The sequence below is a fragment of the Carassius carassius genome, chromosome 9 (assembly GCF_963082965.1).
Source record: "Carassius carassius chromosome 9, fCarCar2.1, whole genome shotgun sequence".
Lineage (NCBI taxonomy): Eukaryota > Metazoa > Chordata > Actinopteri > Cypriniformes > Cyprinidae > Carassius > Carassius carassius.
In genome coordinates this window covers 7,620,716-7,640,286 of record NC_081763.1, presented here as the reverse complement: position 1 = coordinate 7,640,286, position 19,571 = coordinate 7,620,716, and the positions used below count along the sequence as shown (strand labels likewise).

Genomic DNA, 19,571 nt, shown 5'->3' with positions numbered 1-19,571 from the left:
GACTGAACTTCATGTGCTGATGAAAATCTCCACAGATCACTGCATCTGAAAGAAGACCAACTTCAGCACTGTTTTCAGATCGATTCAGAGGATGCATAAAATCTCTTTATTTATTACCATTGTTAAATGATCATTTTGAATTAACATCTTTCCTGTGAAATCTGCAAATTTCATTTTATTCATATTTAATTAATTTCTATTTTTAATCAATTAAATTATATAATTAAAATGTATCAGATATTCTAATTGCAAATATGTTTTTAATAGTGCTGCATAATAGATGCAATAAGCTGATGCTAACACAATGAACTTAAATACTTTTGTGCATACATTAGATACAAAGTAATAAGAAAAGTTTGATTAACATGCAGTTTATTGGAGTTTATAAAGCACAGTACATTTAAACATGAAGCAACTACAGTAAGGCACTTTATTTTTAATATTCAATGTTTTCTACTCCATGCAAACAAATTGAAATGCTATCACTTAAATCAAGAGGAGATCAAGCAGTTCAGTCGCTGCAGTCAGATTTCTTGATGCTTTTTCTGGTGGTTTTGGAGGCAGCAGATGCTTCACATGTCAGCTGTGTGTCTTTGTCCCACTCTGAGCTCTCAAGGGTTAAATAACTGCTCAGCTTGAATTTCTTATCAGGCTGCTGTTCAGCAGATCCAGTGAAGACGCCTTCAGTAACTGAGTTCTCGTTCACAAACCAACGCACATCAGCAAAAGCCCCAGACATGTGATTGATCAGACACACCAGAGTGAGTTTACTGGAGCTCAGCTCTTCTCTGGACGGACGGAGGATGTTCAGCACAGGAGCAGCAGCAGCAGCATCTAAACACAAATCATCATCAACATCTGCAAACACACCTTCATCTCAGCCAGACCTCTCAAATATTAAAGTCTGACTGGACATTTCACACTCGCTAAAATTTCACACATCAGCATGTACACAACTGATCTTCTCTTACATCATTTAACAATTAATTAACATACTTATTTGTTCATAGGCAGAAAATGATTGTAATTTTATTGACAAAAAGATGCATGTTGGATTTTTGTTTTAGGTTAAAATGTTCATGAATATATCTGGCACTGTGTATATTTTAGGTGACACCTTTTATGCCATTTTGAATCATTGCTGCCTTCACTAGTTCATTTCAACAATCCTGCAGTTTGGCAAATTATTATAATTTTTTTATGTCCATATTCACTTCTATATAATATTCCTTTTAGTTTATTGATGAATTCATAAAAGCTGCAAGTGTAATAATTCTAATAGATTTAACAAAACCATTTCAGATGTAGTACAACATGTCACAAAACAGGTCAACTTCTCACATGCTGTTTCACTGATACATAAATTATTTTTAAAAAAGTTTTTTTTTAATGCTATCAAATTAAACACAAAGCTGATGCTCTTTAAATCACATCTAAATGCTCACTACTACTACTACTACTACTACTACTACTAATAATAATAATAATAATAGCTGAATATAACATACAACTAGAAAACAGATGAAAGTTAAAGCTGTAGTGAAAGTCTTTTCACTATATTTCAAGATTATGTGGTTACTGGAGGTTCTGGATAACACTATCTGTGACTGAATTCCCACATTTAACTGTAAATGAACTACAATGTAAACTAAAAAAAAATTAGTTTATATAACTACAAGAAGTACTGTAGACTATATGTAATACAGTAAGAAAAAAATGGAATAATGGAAAAATGGAAAGATGACTTACCATTCACAAAGAGTTTTGTTCCTTGTCCGAATACCACAGTGATACATTTCATATGTTCTGCTGTACAAAAACCTCCTCAGTCTGTGAAGAGACACAAACAGAAGTGAAACACTCACTCAAGCTTGTAACATTGGCATACTCTAATACAATTATTTACAATAACTTTTTACAATAACGTCATTTTTGACTCTGGACAGCATGTCCCCTCACAGGTTCATCTTGCACGGCACATGAACCGCCCTTGTTGAGAGGAGTTCCTTCTGTGCCAGGACGAACCAGGACGTGGTGGCCCTTGATGGCCGGAATTCAGGGCTAAGGAGACTGCCAACATTTCCTGACAGTTGATATGTAGGCATCACTGCTGAGCTGTCCAGGAGCCGAATGCTGGATTGCCCTCCAACAGCGCACCCCCCCCCCCCCCCCCCGGAGCTGGACGCATCTGTTGTGATCACCTTCCTTATGGAGGCCATGCCCATCCCCACTCCTGTCTAAAACAGGTGAGTGGTCCTCCAGGGGGCCACAGCTTCAATACATCAGTGGTCCACCCTGACTGGAAATCTTTTCAACCACGAACCGTGGCCATAAGGCTGAGCAGCCTCTGAAAAACCCTCAGGGGGCATGTCGTCCCCGGTTTGAGGGAGGCCGTCAGTCGCTGAATTGTCAGGGATCGATCCGGCGAGATCCATAGCCGCATTAGGGCAGAGTCGAGAACCGTTCCCAGAAAGACAGTTCGTCTGGGCAACAACTGGCTCTTGCGTGGGTTGATGACCAACCCGAGGCGCTCTAAATGAATGAGCTGTAGCTCTTTGTGAGTGTTCAGTTCCCGTTCTGATCTGGCTAGAACGAGCCAATCGTCGAGGTAATTCAATATGCAGATTACCATCTGGCTCTGAGTGGAGACAGAGCCACGTCTATACACTTCGTAAAAGTGCATGGGGCTAGGGACAGTCTAAACGGAAGGACTGCATACTTATAGGCCACTCCCTCGAAAACACGAATCTCAAGAATGGTCTATGACGGGTGGATATGTGGATATGAAAGTAAGCATCTTTCAAATCTATGTCCAAAACCAATCCTCAGGGCAAATATGAGATTATTAATATGTGATTGAGAGAGGATGAGGAATCTTTAAAATATGTGGGTCCGCTAGCACAGCGGTAAAATATTCGGTTACGTGCTGCACCTGCAGGACGTGACCCACTGAAAACGAATCTCTGTCTCTCAGTGGTGTTCGAAGAGGTGAGGAGTCAGGGCGAGCTTTATTTGGGGGAGTTCCGGCCGAGGCAAGAATAGAGCCCCTCCTTTTTCTCTAAAGCGCCTCTTCAGTGGCTCTGGGTGCAGCACAACTCATGGGCGGGGACCTTGACGATTCAGGAAGGGGAAGCGTTTCGCTGGCCTGGGGTGCTGTTTCTTCCACTGAGGCTGATGCTGCGGTGGCTTTGCAGGCTGAGCAGCAGGGCTCTTCTGGCAGCCCGCAGCCATGGTGCAGAGAGTTTAGGGAGGAAATGATGCAGCACCTGTAACGTCTTCTGAGCTTCCGAAAACAACTCAGTGAATCCATTCACAGCGGAGCCGAATAGTCGAAGGAGAGTCGAGAAAGGCTCTGTCAGTGTTAGCTGGCCATGGTATTGCCGATCGCCTGCACTGTGGGCTTTGTAGCGCGCAAAGCCAAATCTGTTGCTGTGCGCAGCTCTTTAAAGGCCTCCTTGGTGCTCTTGGCCAGACTCGTCCATGCTACAGAGAAGTTTGACTTGAAGGATGGCCAAACCAGCCTGTCCGGCTGCTGCATAAGCCCTGTTGGTGATAGCGAGGTGAGGTGGTCCTGAAGGGCTTAGATGGATGCGCTGCATGGTCCTTTAAGTGGAGGGCAGATTGTAGGCACAGATGTGAAAATCTGCCTCTTCTGGCATGGCAAATAAAGGCCTGACATTGGTCTCCTGTGATGACATTGCACGCATAATTCATGGCCTGGAAAAGAGTGATTTGTTTGTGAGGGGGTCTATTGTGAACCTTTAACCTCCATGTAAGGAAAGGGGAGTATGTTGTTAAATACAAGGCGATAACTGTAGATGGGAAACCATGATTGCACTTGGTGCTATTGTTAGGAATTCTGGGCCCATTGCACTGAATTTGCTGTTCGTCCTCGTTGAAATCACATTCAGTGGGGGCCAGGCAACTCAGCGAACATCATTCTGGGCTACTCTCAACCTCTCCTCTCTAACGGAGGCCAGCGAGTAGTGCTGTGCAGGTAAACCCCACTCCCCGATCTCTAGAGACGCACTAGCAACAGACGCTAGTGGCTGTAGCCATTTAGCCTCCTTGTTAGTGCGTCCGCCTCCCATGCCGGAGACCCGGGTTTGAGCCCGACTCGGAGCGAGTGCGAGGAGCGTCAGAGAGGACCCGGGAGACAGGGGTTACACGTCCATGTCATGACCAGGTTTAAAGCCTGCCTTATCCAAAAATATGAATGGCTCTTTCATCAGCTTCCTACTCTATTACCTGAAAAACAGATTTACTGTATTGTAAGTAAAAACTAATACTGATAACAATGATATAACATTTTGGGGAATTATATATATATATATTTTCCCCATCAACCGGCATCTTGAAACTGATTATACCTAAACATACTACTGTAGGTTGCTCCACTTTCATAATCTAGACATTTAATATTGTTCATCATTTTTCAGTAAAACTATGCTTCAAGAGTAATGCAACAGTTATGTAAATTTTTTAGCAGTTGTATCAATTGATAGTTGATAGTATCAATGTAATGAAATGTATAGACACGCCATTCAGATGTAATATTTTGAAATTGTAATACTTTAATGTTAAGTTGTGTAATTTCGAACCAGTTATTTTAGTTCAGTGAACAACAGCTCTTTGTCTCATGTTTAATGTATCCAATGTTTAATGTATCCGTTATAATAGCATACGTTTTCTGTAAAGATACGAATCAAAACAACTCACCTGTCGAGTAAAACACAAGCGAGATCGGCATCTCTTTCTAGTTTAAGTTTGTTGCGAAGCTACTTCCGCATTTGTAAACGACACTGTTGTCATGTGGTTTGTCACTGCAAATATCTTACAAATTGTACCTTTAAGTGTTTTGAAAAATGTGCATTTTGGTCATCGGTTGTGAATTATGTGTCTAAAGTTCTGAAAAATGAAAGTTCTGTTATTATTGCAAAAATTATTGTAAAAAACAGTAAAATGTCAAATGTCTTGTGAATTTTTGTGTGCCTTGTGGATTTGGCCATTGGTTCTCATCCACATCATAATGGATGTTTTCATTAGCTAAACATCTTGAAAAAAAATCTTCTGGCAGGGCAAATATTTGTGTCTAATTGTGTCAGGATGATTGGAGGGGGAGGAGAAGTTGAAGTTAATTTCTTAGATTTTGTTTGTGGTTTAGGTTTAGGTGTAGTAGCAGCTGTTAAATAATTGCTGGTTGACTAACATGTTTAGAGTTCTGAAATGACCTTTAGTAGCTACATAAGTGATGTGGCTTTTCATACTGGTTTTTACTGGAAGAATAGTGTGGACAGTTTCCTGGAGCGTTGTATCCTTTACATCTCCAGCACCATACAGAAAACAATTTGTCAGCAGTTCTGTTAGTCGGCTTTTGTGGCACATCTGGAAATGACTGTCGATTCACACAAGTTCAATACTGCAGTTTTTGCTCGTAGTCTTTTTCCAGCTGATGACCCAACTTTACAAGTTCTTCCACTGTATGGATGGGACTACGTAAATGACAGGCCAGGTGAGGTTTTATGTTTTTGAGAATCCGTTTTACCACTTCTGCTTCTGTTAAGACTGGTTTCCAACGTTTGCAGAGGGCTCTATGTGTGAAAGCAAAATCTCTAATTGTCTCTGTTTCTCCTTGGGTTCAGGTACAGACTTGTTCTACCAGCTCGTCTCCATAATCTTCTGACAGGAATGCAGAAAAAAAGCCTTTCCAAATTCCTCCAAGGTGGTTATGGTTAAGTTCTGGTGACCTCCCACCAGTCTTGTGCTGTACCATATGGGACTGGATGGAAATTTTTCCAAAATGTCAGCATCGGTGGGGAGGTGCAATGGCAAGAAGTTTTTTTTTTTTTTTGGTACCTCTGGCAACTTCTGCAGAAAGTTGTTTTTGTAGAATTTGCTGGGTGGTCTTGATGTCCTGCTGCAACTCCAGCTGAAAACTGATCCACCATCCACACAATTCAGTACACAAAGTAGATTCAGTTTTCTGTATTTTATCTGTCAGCATCCCTTTGGTGGCTTGAATTAACTGTCAGTTTCTGTTTCCTCATGTTGTTTCGTTACAGTTAAGGTGGAGACATGACGATGATTGAACTCTATTTTAGCAATCAAGGAATCCAGTTGCCTGCCAGTGTGGAAAGTAATTTTTTTTCTTTTCATAGGTGACTTCATTCACATCCTTTTCTTGTTTCTTTGACATTTAAAGAGGCAAACCCTTTTCCCTTGTAGTTGGGTAATAAGATGTTGCATTTCTTAGCCAGGAGTATAGGAACATGAATCAGGTAAATCATGTTGTGTTTCTGAAGATGAAAATTCAGATGAGGTGCACAATTGCAGAGGATATGGTCCTTGCTCCCTGGTTTGGCCTTGGACAGGACGGCTGCCAGAAGGTGCAGGTGATGTGGAAGAAAAACTTACAGTGGATCCCTGTGGAGCTCTGTGATGCAATGTGGGCATGGATTGGAAAACTGAAGTACTTGGAAGTTGAGGATATCCTGGATGTTGAGCAATCTGTTGTCCCAGTTGGCTGCTTAGACTAGGAATATCTGGAGAAGGATCAGTGTCTATCAAAGTAGATGGGGAGGATGGAGATGTATATGAATATCAGTTAATGTACAAAGTTGAATGTACAATAGAGTTATTGTTCAATGTATGCGATGGTGCATATGTACAAAAGTCAACAAAGTCTTTTACAAGTAAGCAAGTAATATTCACATTATCTAAATTAAGTGGTCAACCATAATTTAGTTTGATAAGAGCAACAGATACTGAAAATGCTTCATGTTTTTCATCTGTTGTCTAGAAGCAGAAGTGAATGTGAGCAGTGAGGAGGTTTTTGTCATGCTGTGAATCACTGTGATACGTACTCTCTAACAGAGCTGTCCCATGTCTTACAGTAATACACTGCAGAATCATCCACATCCACATTACTGATTGACAGATGACAGTCTGACTGGGTTGGATAAGACACTGTAAATTTAGATGAGGAGAATCCAGATCCATATTTAGGAGAGCTCCAGCTGTGGTAAGAGTTTAAAACAAACTGAGGCGTTTCTCCTGCGACCTGTTTATACCAGCGTCCCCCATCAGTAGAGCTGCCTGTGTTACAGACCAACGAGAGTGTTTCTCCTTTACTGACTGTGATTAATGGAGGAGTCTGAGTGACTACAGTCGCTCCACTGACACCTGTAGAATAAACACACAGCATCACTGATACACAACACTCACATGGGACATATTCATAAACATCTTTAACTGCAGTCTGGTGACGTCTTACATGACAGAGTGATGATGAGGAGGATGAAGATTGACAGCATGTTGTGAGTGTGTGATGAGAACAGACTGAACACAGGAGAGCGATCAGAGATGAGCTTTAAGAGACTGAAGAGAATGAAGAGGGAGGAGCCTCTCAGTGATATCATCATCTTCATTCATCATCATATACCATCACATCATATATCATATACATCATCAAAAATCATAACAAAATGACTGACATTTCATGTTGACTGACTGACATTTCAAATGACAGTTCATTTACATAAACACATTTATTAAAATACTAAGCACACTTATTGTACATCTTCAAACATACTGAACTGTGTCTTTTTTAAGAAGACTTGATGTTGTGTAAGTTTCCTTGAACATTTGTTGTTATGCTCTCATTTGGTTGAATGAACATAAAGTTAATCAATAAAAAGAGCTCATTTAAAAACTGATCATTTACACAGAGCTGATTATGAGAGCAGGTGTTTCCTGTGTGTCAGGACTGAACTTCATGTGCTGATGAAAACCTCCACAGATCACTGCATCTGAAAGAAGACCAACTCCAGCACTGTTTTCAGATCGATTCAGAGGATGCATAAAAATCTCTTTAATTAATAGCATTATTAAATTATCATTTATCATATTCAAAATAACATCTGTCCTGTGAAATCTGGAAATGAATTTGGCTTTCAGTACTAGTTTATAGTGTTCAATATTTTTTTTATTCATATTTAATTGATTCTATTTTTTTATAATAGAACAGATATTTTAATTGCAAACATGTTTTGTTTTTAATAGTACTGCATAAAAAATGTAATAAACTGATGCTAAAATAATAAACTAAAATATACTTTTGTGCATACATTGGACAAAATAATAAGAAAAGTTTGATTAACTTGGAGTTTTTTCAAGTTTATAAAGCACAGCAATGTACATTTAAACATGAAATTCATTCAGAAAATGAAGCAACTAAGGAACTTTATTTTTAATAGTTAAAGCTTTCTACTCCATGCAAACAAATTGAAATGCTATCACTTAATCAAGAGGAGATCAAGCAGTTCAGTCGCTGCAGTCAGATTTCTTGATGCTTTTTCTGGTGGTTTTGGAGGCAGCAGATGCTTCACATGTCAGCTGTGTGTCTTTGTCCCACTCTGAGCTCTCAAGGGTTAAATAACTGCTCATCTTGAATTTCTTATCAGGCTGCTGTTCAGCAGATCCAGTGAAGACGCCTTCAGTAACTGAGTTCCCGTTCACAAGCCAACGCACATCAGCAAAAGCCCCAGACATGTGATTGATCAGACACACCAGAGTGAGTTTACTGGAGCTCAGCTCTTCTCTGGACGGACGGAGGATGTTCAGCACAGGAGCAGCAGCAGCAGCATCTAAACACAAATCATCATCAACATCTGCAAACACACCTTCATCTCAGCCGTACCTCTCAAATATTAAAGTCTGACTGGACATTTCACACTCGCTAAAATTTCACACATCAACAATTCATCTTTAATAAATTATAGTAATTATACTATATTATAATTATAGTAAATCAAATTTTAATACACGTCTCAATGTCTTCGACAAAAATGCAACTTGCAACATAAAAGTTAAATAGTGCTGTATGTGGGTAGCTAGTTCGATTAAATGTACATGATTTTTTTGTTGTTGCATTTAATGTACATTAATGTATGGCACTGTGTATATATTTAGGTCCTGACACTTTGTATACCATTTTTAATCATTTTTTGTCTTCACTAGCTCATTTTCAATGGTCCTGCAGTTTAACAAATGTTATAAGTCTAAATATTCCATGTAGTTTATCAATTAATCAATTAAAAGCATAATAACAGAAGAATTAGCAAAACGGTTTTAATAGTTTTTTAATAATTCACACATTTAATTGTAAATGAATTACACGATTAACTTAATAATTAGATTATATATCTAAAATGAAGTACAGACTATATGTAATACAGTTAAAGAAAAGAAAAGAACAGAAAAGAAAAGAAAATTTTCCATTCACAGTCAGTTTTGTTCCGTGTCATAAAGTCATTCTGAACACATGGCTCTGCTGAAGACAGACACTAAAGGAAAAACTCCTTCCAAACCCACAGGACTTTCTGTTTTCTGAGGAGCACAAAAATAGACATTTTACGAGAAAGTGACCAGTGACTATCCATTTTCAACCAGGAAAAAAAAAAAAAACATGATAAAAGCACTATGAGAGATAAGTTAAATTACAGATTAGTAAAGAAATTGCAGAATATTCTTATCATCTGTGATTTGCTATTAATTCAACCTAAATCTGAGATTTGAAGTAGTGCTCTTACTTTTCATCTGTTTGTCTAGAAGCAGAAGTGACTGTGAGCAGTGAGGAGGTTTTTGTCATGCTGTGAATCACTGTGATACGTACTCGCTAACAGAGCTGTCCCATGTCTTACAGTAATACACTGCAGAATCATCCACATCCACATTACTGATGATCAGACTATAATCTGATTTAGATGAATGTGTTGATGTGAATTTAGGAGCAGAGAAACCAGATCCATATTTAACTGAGCTCCAGTCATGACGAAATCTTAACACATGCTGAATTCCTGCTGGAGTCTGTTTGTACCATCTAGCAGCAGAATCAGTTATTGTCCCCAGATTACAGTCCAGTTTAGCTGTTTCTCCTTTACTGACTGTGATTACTGGACTCTGAGTCACTACAGTCGCTCCACTGACACCTGCAGAATAAACACAACCTTTACATGAGATTGTGTGTCAGAACACTTTAAATCATCAGATCTGATGAACACTTACAGGTCAGAAGAGTGAAGAAAGCGCAGAATATTGTGATCATTTTGTGATTTGGTGGATGTGAAGCAGTGCTGAAGAATAATGCTGAGATCAGACCAGAGAGAGACTTTAAGAGAGTAAAGAGAAAGACCCGCCCCCCTCACACAACACACACTCAACACATCTAACACACTCAACATGTGCTTTCACAGAAGGACAATGTGAATCTCATTGAAGAATATGTTTTTGTTTGTTAGTTACAAAACACATTAAACATAACTGATGATCTATATAAAAAAAACATGATATGTGTGAGAGCAGTTTATCAAGAATATCCTGACTGCTTGTTTCTATATAATGAACGTTATCTATCAAGTTTTAGAAAGGATGTGAAAGCATCATAAAAGTATTTAAAAAGGCAATATATTCATAAAATATTATATATTGCTTAAATTCTCAATGGTATGAACAGGAGTTCCACAGTGTCTTATATTTCTACCATTTCTCCTACTCACAAAACTGGCTTCTCCCCTAAATTCAACTCAAATCACAAAAGTAAATCAGATTATAGTCTGATCATCAGTAATGTGGATGTGGATGATTCTGCAGTGTATTACTGTCACACATGGGACGACTCTGCTAAAGAGCACGTATCACAGTGATTCACAGCATGACAAAAACCTCCTCACTGCTCACATTCACTTCTGCTTTCTGCCTGCAGACACTGTCTCATTACTGTATGTTATACGAATATAATCAAACACATTTACACAGAGTTGATTATGAGAGCAGGTGTTTCCTGTGTGTCAGGACTGAACTTCATGTGCTGATGAAAATCTCCACAGATCACTGCATCTGAAAGAAGACCAACTTCAGCACTGTTTTCAGATCGATTCAGAGGATGCATAAAATCTCTTTATTACCATTGTTAAATGATCATTTTGAATTAACATCTTTCCTGTGAAATCTGCAAATTTCATTTTATTCATATTTAATTAATTTCTATTTTTAATCAATTAAATTATATAATTAAAATGTATCAGATATTCTAATTGCAAAAATATTTTTAATAGTGCTGCATAATAGATGCAATAAGCTGATGCTAACATAATGAACTTAAATACTTTTGTGCATACATTAGATACAAAGTAATAAGAAAAGTTTGATTAACATGCAGTTTATTGGAGTTTATAAAGCACAGTACATTTAAACATGAAGCAACTACAGTAAGGCACTTTATTCTTAATATTCAATGTTTTCTACTCCATGCAAACAAATTGAAATGCTATCACTTAAATCAAGAGGAGATCAAGCAGTTCAGTCGCTGCAGTCAGATTTCTTGATGCTTTTTCTGGTGGTTTTGGAGGCAGCAGATGCTTCACATGTCAGCTGTGTGTCTTTGTCCCACTCTGAGCTCTCAAGGGTTAAATAACTGCTCAGCTTGAATTTCTTATCAGGCTGCTGTTCAGCAGATCCAGTGAAGACGCCTTCAGTAACTGAGTTCTCGTTCACAAACCAACGCACATCAGCAAAAGCCCCAGACATGTGATTGATCAGACACACCAGAGTGAGTTTACTGGAGCTCAGCTCTTCTCTGGACGGACGGAGGATGTTCAGCACAGGAGCAGCAGCAGCAGCATCTAAACACAAATCATCATCAACATCTGCAAACACACCTTCATCTCAGCCAGACCTCTCAAATATTAAAGTCTGACTGGACATTTCACACTCGCTAAAATTTCACACATCAACAGGTAAACTATTCATCATTTAACAAATTAAAGATCATAACATTTTTATGACAGTAAATCTAATTTTAATAAACATTTCTCATTGTCTTTGACAAAAATGTAACCTGCAACATAAAGGTTAAATAGTGCTGTATGTGGGTAGTTTGTTGGATTAAATGTATAATTTTTTGTTGGATTTAATGTACATGAATGTATATGGCACTGTGTATATATTTAGGAGCTGACACCTTTTTTTTACCATTTTTAATCATTTTTTTGTCACCACTAGCTCATTTTCAATGGTCCTGCAGTTTAAATTTCTATGTATAAATCTTAATATTCCATCTAGTTTATCAATTAATCAATTACAAGCTTAATAAAATAATTAGAAAAACTGTTTTAATAGTGTTTTTATAAGAAACAAATTCACACATTTAACTGTAAATAAACTACACGAATTAAGTTAATAATTAGGTTAAACAGGGCAAGGGAGGAAAAAGACTAAATTATGAAAACTAAGATAAGACTATGAAAAGTATAAACTGAAACAAGACTATGAAAAGTATAAACTGAAACAAGACTATGAAAAGTATAAACTGAAACAAGACAAGAAAAAAACAAACACAGAATGGCTTGTTATCCCAGCTATCGCTAGGAGAGCGATATGTGCAGAACAATACTCGGCAGTGTGTGAGAGAAAGAGCAATGCTTATAAAGCGTGTCTGATTGATTGTGTGTGTGTGTGTGTGTGTGTGTGTGTGTGTGTGTGTGTGTGTGTAATTGATCTCAGGTGCATGTGTGATTGTTGTCAGGTGACTGTGATTGGTGCAATGGAGCATGGGAAATGTAGTCCAGGGTGTACTGTGTGAGAGTCTGTATTGTGGATGATGACCTCTGGTGGTGAATAAATGGAAGTTCAGTGACCGGATCATGATGAAAAGAAAAAAGAAAAGAAAAGAAAAGAAAAGTGGAAAGATTACCATTCACAGTCAGTTTTGTTCCGTGTCATAAAGTCATTCTGAACACATGGCTCTGCTGAAGACAGACACTAAAGGAAAAACTCCTTCCAAACCCACAGGACTTTCTGTTTTCTGAGGAGCACAAAAAGAGACATTTTACGAGAAAGTGACCAGTGACTATCCATTTTCAACCAGGAAAAAAAAACATGATAAAAGCACTATAAGAGATAAGTTAAATGACAGATTACTAAAGAAGTTGCAGAATAATCTTAGCATTTATGATTTTTTTATTAATTCAACCTAAATCTGAGATTTGAAGTAGTGCTCTTACTTTTCATCTGTTTGTCTAGAAGCAGAAGTGACTGTGAGCAGTGAGGAGGTTTTTGTCATGCTGTGAATCACTGTGATACGTACTCGCTAACAGAGCTGTCCCATGTCTTACAGTAATACACTGCAGAATCATCCACATCCACATTACTGATGATCAGACTATAATCTGATTTAGATGAATGTGTTGATGTGAATTTAGGAGCAGAGAAACCAGATCCATATTTAACTGAGCTCCAGTCATGACGAAATCTTAACACATGCTGAATTCCTGCTGGAGTCTGTTTGTACCATCTAGCAGCAGAATCAGTTATTGTCCCCAGATTACAGTCCAGTTTAGCTGTTTCTCCTGACTGTGATTACTGGACTCTGAGTCACTACAGTCGCTCCACTGACACCTGCAGAATAAACACAACCTTTACATGAGATTGTGTGTCAGAACACTTTAAATCATCAGATCTGATGAACACTTACAGGTCAGAAGAGTGAAGAAAGCGCAGAATATTGTGATCATCTTGTGATTTGGTGGATGTGAAGCAGTGCTGAAGAATAATGCTGAGATCAGACCAGAGAGAGAGACTTTAAGAGAGTAAAGAGAAAGACCCGCCCCCCTCACACAACACACACTCAACACATCGGACACACTCACTCACTTCAGCACAGACCAGAATGGATTACAGTTATACAGCAACTTAAAATATATTTGACCTTTTCTATGGAATATATTGTGATAATCAGTGTTATAAATGGGATGTTATAAAGTGAATAAAACACTTACAGAGCACTACAAAATGAATGAAACTAAATTATATGGAAAAAGTAAATAATATGAAAGATAAACCTTTATTTAAAATTTGTCATTTACAAAGTACTATATTGGGCAAGCAGGTGTCTCCTGTGTGTGTGTGTGTGTGTGTGTGTGTGTGTGTGTGTGTGTGTGTGTGTGTGTGTGTGTGTGTGTGTGTGTGTGTGTGTGTGTGTGTGTGTGTGTGTGTGTGTGTGTGTTCTTGTTTTTGTGACATATCAGGACACAACTCTGTACAATGACATGGGTATGACACAGGTATTACAAGGAGATGGTGACCTATGAGGACATAACCCATGTCCCCATTTTTCAAAACGCTTATAAATCATACAGAATGAGTTTTTTTGAGAAAGTAAAAATGCACAAAGTTTCCTGTGAGGGTTAGGGTTAGGGTTGGTGTAGGGCCATAGAATATACAGTTTGTACAGTATAAAAACCATTACGCCTATGGGATGAACCCACTTTTAAAAAAAACAAACGTGTGTGTGTGTGTGTGTTTGACAGTGAGAAAGAGAGAGTGTGTGTGTGTGGGGGGGGGGTCCAGGTGAACTCTACACTGTGTTGACAAAATATTATCACAATTACAGTAAAACCTGCATTTTCGTACCTTGTTGGACTTTTTATACATGTATGTATTTATTTTTTTATTTATTTTGTTTAGGGGGTAGAATATAAAGTGCGTGCAGTATATAATATCTATAAGGAGTCCTCATAAAACACACATGCACATAATTTCTTTTGCTTTTTTTTCAATAGATATCCCAAATATTACCTAAATATAGAACAGGGTTATTCAAATCTTGCCCTGCAGGGCCAGTGCACTGCAACTTTAGCTCTAACCCTAATCAAACACACCTGAGCCTGTTTATCAATGTCTTTGGGATCATTAGAAAATCACAGGTATAGGTGGGTTTAATCAGGGTTGGAGCTAAAATCTGCAGTGCACTGGCCCTCCAGGGCAAGATTTGAATAACCCTGATATAGAATATAGAAAACAAACATCCAAAGTACATTTTTATTATGCAACCATCAAAACATTGATTTGTACTGTAAAAGTTGAATTTGTCCTTTTAAATAAATGAATATTAAACAAATTGCATCCATTCCAGCATGCCTCCAAGTGATTGGTTCATCAGGTTTACGTGTGTGTGTGTGTGTGTGCGTGTGTGTGTGTGTGATTTAAATATATATTCATGAAGTTGAAAGCAATCATGGCACAACTGTAAAAACTGGCCGTATTGTATACTGAATTTAAGAACATGACGTGTGTTAAAGCAGAAGTGAATGTGAGCAGTGAGGAGGTTTTTGTCATGCTGTGAATCACTGTGATACGTACTCTCTAACAGAGCTGTCCCATGTCTGACAGTAATACACTGCAGAATCATCCACATCCACATTACTGATGATCAGACTATAGTCAATATTTGACTTAGCATTAGATGTGAAGCGGCTGGATGTAAAACCGTCCCCGTATTTGTCAGGGGAGCTGTGAGAATAATAGTATCTCAACACAAACTGAGGAGCTTCATTTGGAATCTGTTTATACCAGTAGACATAATTATTCTCGTCCTTTTCAATGTTACAGTCCATAGTCACAGATCTCCCTTTTTGTTCTGTTAGTATCGAGGGTTTCTGAGTAACCACTTTAGCACATTTGACCCCTGTAAAAATTATAAATAAAATGAATTTCATTTACCTTGACACCCCAGAGAGAACAATAAGTTTAAAATGAAAGGCACTGTAACTTACATGACAGAAGAGTGAGGAGAAAGCAGTAGAATATTATCAGCATCTTGTCTGTGTGACGACTGACGTCGTTTGAGTTTAGAGAAGAGATGAAGAGAATAAGAGAGAATGAAGTACTCATATAGAGAAGAAGAGGAAGAGAAAATCTGAAAGAGGGAAGATCACTAGCCTTCAGCCAATCACTTCAACCTCAAACAGCAAGTGGTTTAATAGGCTACTCTTCAATTTGCATACAACTAATGTCCTTATCAGGGAAGGATCTGTGATCTGATTCTGAAGGGCAGGATGTAGCTATAATGTATGTTCATGTTAACTATTGCTGCATAATATGGTATAAATAATGTGCATATGCTACATTTGTCAAAAACATCAGTATACAGGTCACTGCCAAGCGTGCCGCACAAGCCCTGAAAAGTGAAGCCAAAACGTCTCGATCGCCCCCTGGTGAGTGGTCCTAGTATAGGTCATAAACCCCGCCTCCCCATGTTATTCAATGGTACGCGAGACCAACTAAACAATTAAATTACCCTTCAAATATATTTTTTCCGAAGCTGTTTTTTGTCATTTACTGTAGTTTGTATCACGCTAATGTAAATTCAAGTGTTCGTTTTCAAAATAAGTAGTTTTTTAGATAGTTATTTAATGCTCTAAAAACGGTGGTGTGACGTCGTGATTGACAGCTCTCTGAGCCGAGGAGGCACTGAAGCGTCAACAGGCTTTTTTTATGATCTTCGGAGGACTGAGGAGATTGTATTTACCTTATTTTAATGAGATTGGAGTGGAACGGAGCAGACAGAGTTCACAGGAGCAGGACTCCACTTCCAAAACAGTGCAGATTACGGTATGTGCATTCTGCGAGGGAGAGTGAGGGCGGGGCACAGGGGCGGGGCTGGGTCCGTTGATTTCGCGGCTTTAAGGCTTTACTTCCTGCTTGCTACTGCGCATAGCTACTGTGCAGAACTGGTCCCTAGATCGCTATCTGCGCAGGCGCAAGTCCAAGATGTCAGCGCCATATCGGGACACTGGCGGCTTCAGTTTTGACCAATGGAAGAGAGCGAAGGCGAGTCGTCCATCTTTTTTTACAGTCTATGGTCACTGCATGGAACATTGTACCACAATGCAATGCACTTAACTGCAGTTTTGTCTTCCTGGTTTGCTGTGATACTGCATTAGTCCAACTTCAAGTTATCTTGAACAGATTTGTTTGAATATAATAGTCAAATAGCTATTAGAGCATGCGTGTGATGAAAGAACCTTAAGTAGCCTATTTTTTCCAAGAAGATAACAACACTAACTGAATAAAAAATGCAATATGATGGGTTTTTGTAGCATACCACAGTTTAAAACGTTTATACTACGAAGATGTTTACTTTTATCATAAGCTATTTTAAAAAGTATGAGAGAGTGTGTACAGTGCATTATTTAATATAAGCAGCAGGCTGTGCTAGTTTTCTGTTCAGTTTAAACGTGCACTATAATAAGCTCGTGTCACAACTGGTTCACATACTATTTTTAACCAAAATAGACAGTATACAGAATTTGCAAAGTCGATTCTGCTACAGCTAGCTAGAGGGCGACCATCTCTACAAAAATATATATACTTCAAGACGCATGGAGACTTTTATTGTGTAAATAGCGTGGTTACCGTGTCATGTCAAGTCACTCGTGTTAAAGCAGAAATCTACACTCTCGTTTCGATAAAATAATTTCAGGCTAAGTGGTCGTGGAGATGTGCTTTTTGCTCGGTGCAACTTGACTTGGAAAAACGCTTTTACTGAAGCGACTACAGAATACATTCTGTAATGAATTACATTAACGTTAGATATGATGCATGCTGTGCTTCCCTAAAGAGTTTATTAATGTACGTTAGATATTAAAACTGTTGATCTGATGTTAGTGGATATGGCTTCTTTATCTGGACTAACAGCTGTGTCAGATGCACGCGGACGCGGATCTGGGTGACGCGCCCGTCACGCTGCCCACGGTGAGCACGAGCGCGCGCTTACGAGATGTTATAAAATCAAGGCTCTTATAAGATTTCACTAGCAGTATAAGATATACAGTGTGTTTGAGTGTTAAAATAAGTCGGATCTGGTGGGAAATCATTGGAACTGAGGATGAAGACAGTATGATTTTGTTCTAGTTTAGTTTTATAGTGTGTGGTACCTGAGTCGATACAGTATATTAAAGTTATGAATAGTATATCTTAAATATACAAAATATTTAACCATTTTCTTTTTATTTAATGTTCATGAATACTAAAACAAGCTGGAGAGTTCAGAAATATGTCCTCAATGCAGGGGGGAAAATGATTTATGTTTGTAAAAAAAAATGTTTAAAGGGTGAAGGGGTGTGCATAAGACTGACATGACACCTTCATGATCATGACATGACACATGCATATGAAGGAAGTTTATTTTCTTCACGCACGCTTTCTTTTAGGTCGGCACCAACCTCACAGACCTCATACTCCGGAGGAGGAAGATAACCGTACGAGAGTTGGGAGGCTCTATGGGGCCCATTTGGCCAAAATACTATGTAGATAGCACATCTGTTATAGTGAGTGTCAGGAATTCACACTATTCTTCAGCTATATCAGTTCACTTTATCAGTGGTTGCTTTACAAGAGAAGCTGGTTTTCTTTAAATCCCTACCTGCCATCTGCTTTTGCTCGGTAAAAATTGAAGATTTTTTTATATATATATAAAATTAAGACCTAAAGTTAGATGTGACACGGACACATGAAAGAGAAAAAAAAAATAGTACAGAAGCCAAGATACAAGAGAAATTAGTTTTTTGGTCTCTACTTAATTCCCATACTTCCATGTGTCTTGTGTTTTATAGAATATAGAAAATATATAGCCATATTAAAGAATCAAGCGTGTTTTACATTTCGTAAGTAGTGTACTGTACATCTCAGAGTGATTCAGATGGCAGAAGATAAGGGTTTTACACATAGGAGCAGAATTCCTCAGCATCCTCAGGATGGGAAGATTGCTTATGTTTTGTCTGGGGTAAAGTCCTTGAGAGAGATTGTATGTGCATGTTTCTCATCATGACTGATATGCATTTGATCTTAATTCAGTTTGTGGTGGACTGTGCCAAAATCATCCAGATCTCTTCGTCTTGCGTCCAGCTGCTGTCCGTTCTCTCTGCGGAGCCGCTGCAGTCTGCCGCTGTTCTCGTACTCTTCAACAAGAGGTCAGCCGACTTCACACTCACTCTTAAGCGTGTTATCACTCCTCACTCCATTAAGCACATTCCTGTCCTCAGGGATCTTCCATGCAGCATGTCTCTGGTGGAGCTGAAGTCATTGTTCAGGATGGATGAGATCATTAGAACTGCGCCTCAGTCGATCACAACACTAGAGATCAGCGCTCGCTCCGGACAGGGCCTTCAGGATGTGCTCAGCTGGCTGTTTTCAAATCACCCTCACAATACGTGATAGATATGGATGCAGGGTCACAGTAAACAAACATCAGACAAAAGTGGAGATACACAACCGTGGAGATACACAACCAGTGGAAGAATCTAGAGCGGATCTAGAGATGGGTTTTCTAAAAGTTTAACATTTCAGTGCCATGTTATTAGAAAAGTGTGAGGCACATGTTCAGACATCATCATCTACTGAATGGTTATATAGAAAAACAATGCAGAGAAATCTGTGCAAACGACCCTATGAGATCTGTGATTATAGTATAGATCATATGAGACATTTTGGTCACTATTCAATTTCCATTCTTCAATTTGTGTTATAGTCAGAATTAATTATAAGTGCGTCCAAATATTTGACTAGTACTGTATACCATATATTTAAGAAAAGGCAAGCCAGAGGTGGAAAGCATGAACCATAAACAAAGACAAACCAGATGTGTCACTCTTTAATCTTCATCCTTGTGTGTGAAGAGCAACAGTCTCACATCAGTTCAATCCGAACACCACTGTAAGTACATTCTCTTGCTG

The 19,571-nt window shown here is 38.6% G+C and overlaps 2 pseudogenes and 2 gene segments (V, D, J or C); 1 reads left to right on the top strand and 3 right to left on the bottom strand.

Moving 5' to 3' along the window:
* Window positions 1–355: 355 nt before the first annotated feature.
* LOC132148834 (Ig lambda chain C region-like) lies at window positions 356–15,757 on the bottom strand. The segment is given in 4 exon segments: window positions 356–834; window positions 1,750–1,830; window positions 15,417–15,523; window positions 15,612–15,757. Coding segments are annotated over 2 exon segments (375 nt in total).
* On the bottom strand, window positions 8,271–9,002 carry LOC132148711 (Ig lambda chain C region-like). The segment is given in 2 exon segments: window positions 8,271–8,687; window positions 8,990–9,002. Coding segments are annotated over 2 exon segments (378 nt in total).
* Window positions 11,237–13,571, bottom strand: LOC132148727 (immunoglobulin lambda-1 light chain-like; annotated as a pseudogene).
* A 1,580-nt stretch (window positions 15,758–17,337) lies between the features above and the next one.
* On the top strand, window positions 17,338–19,053 carry LOC132148725 (ADP-ribosylation factor-like protein 16; annotated as a pseudogene).
* Window positions 19,054–19,571: the final 518 nt, after the last annotated feature.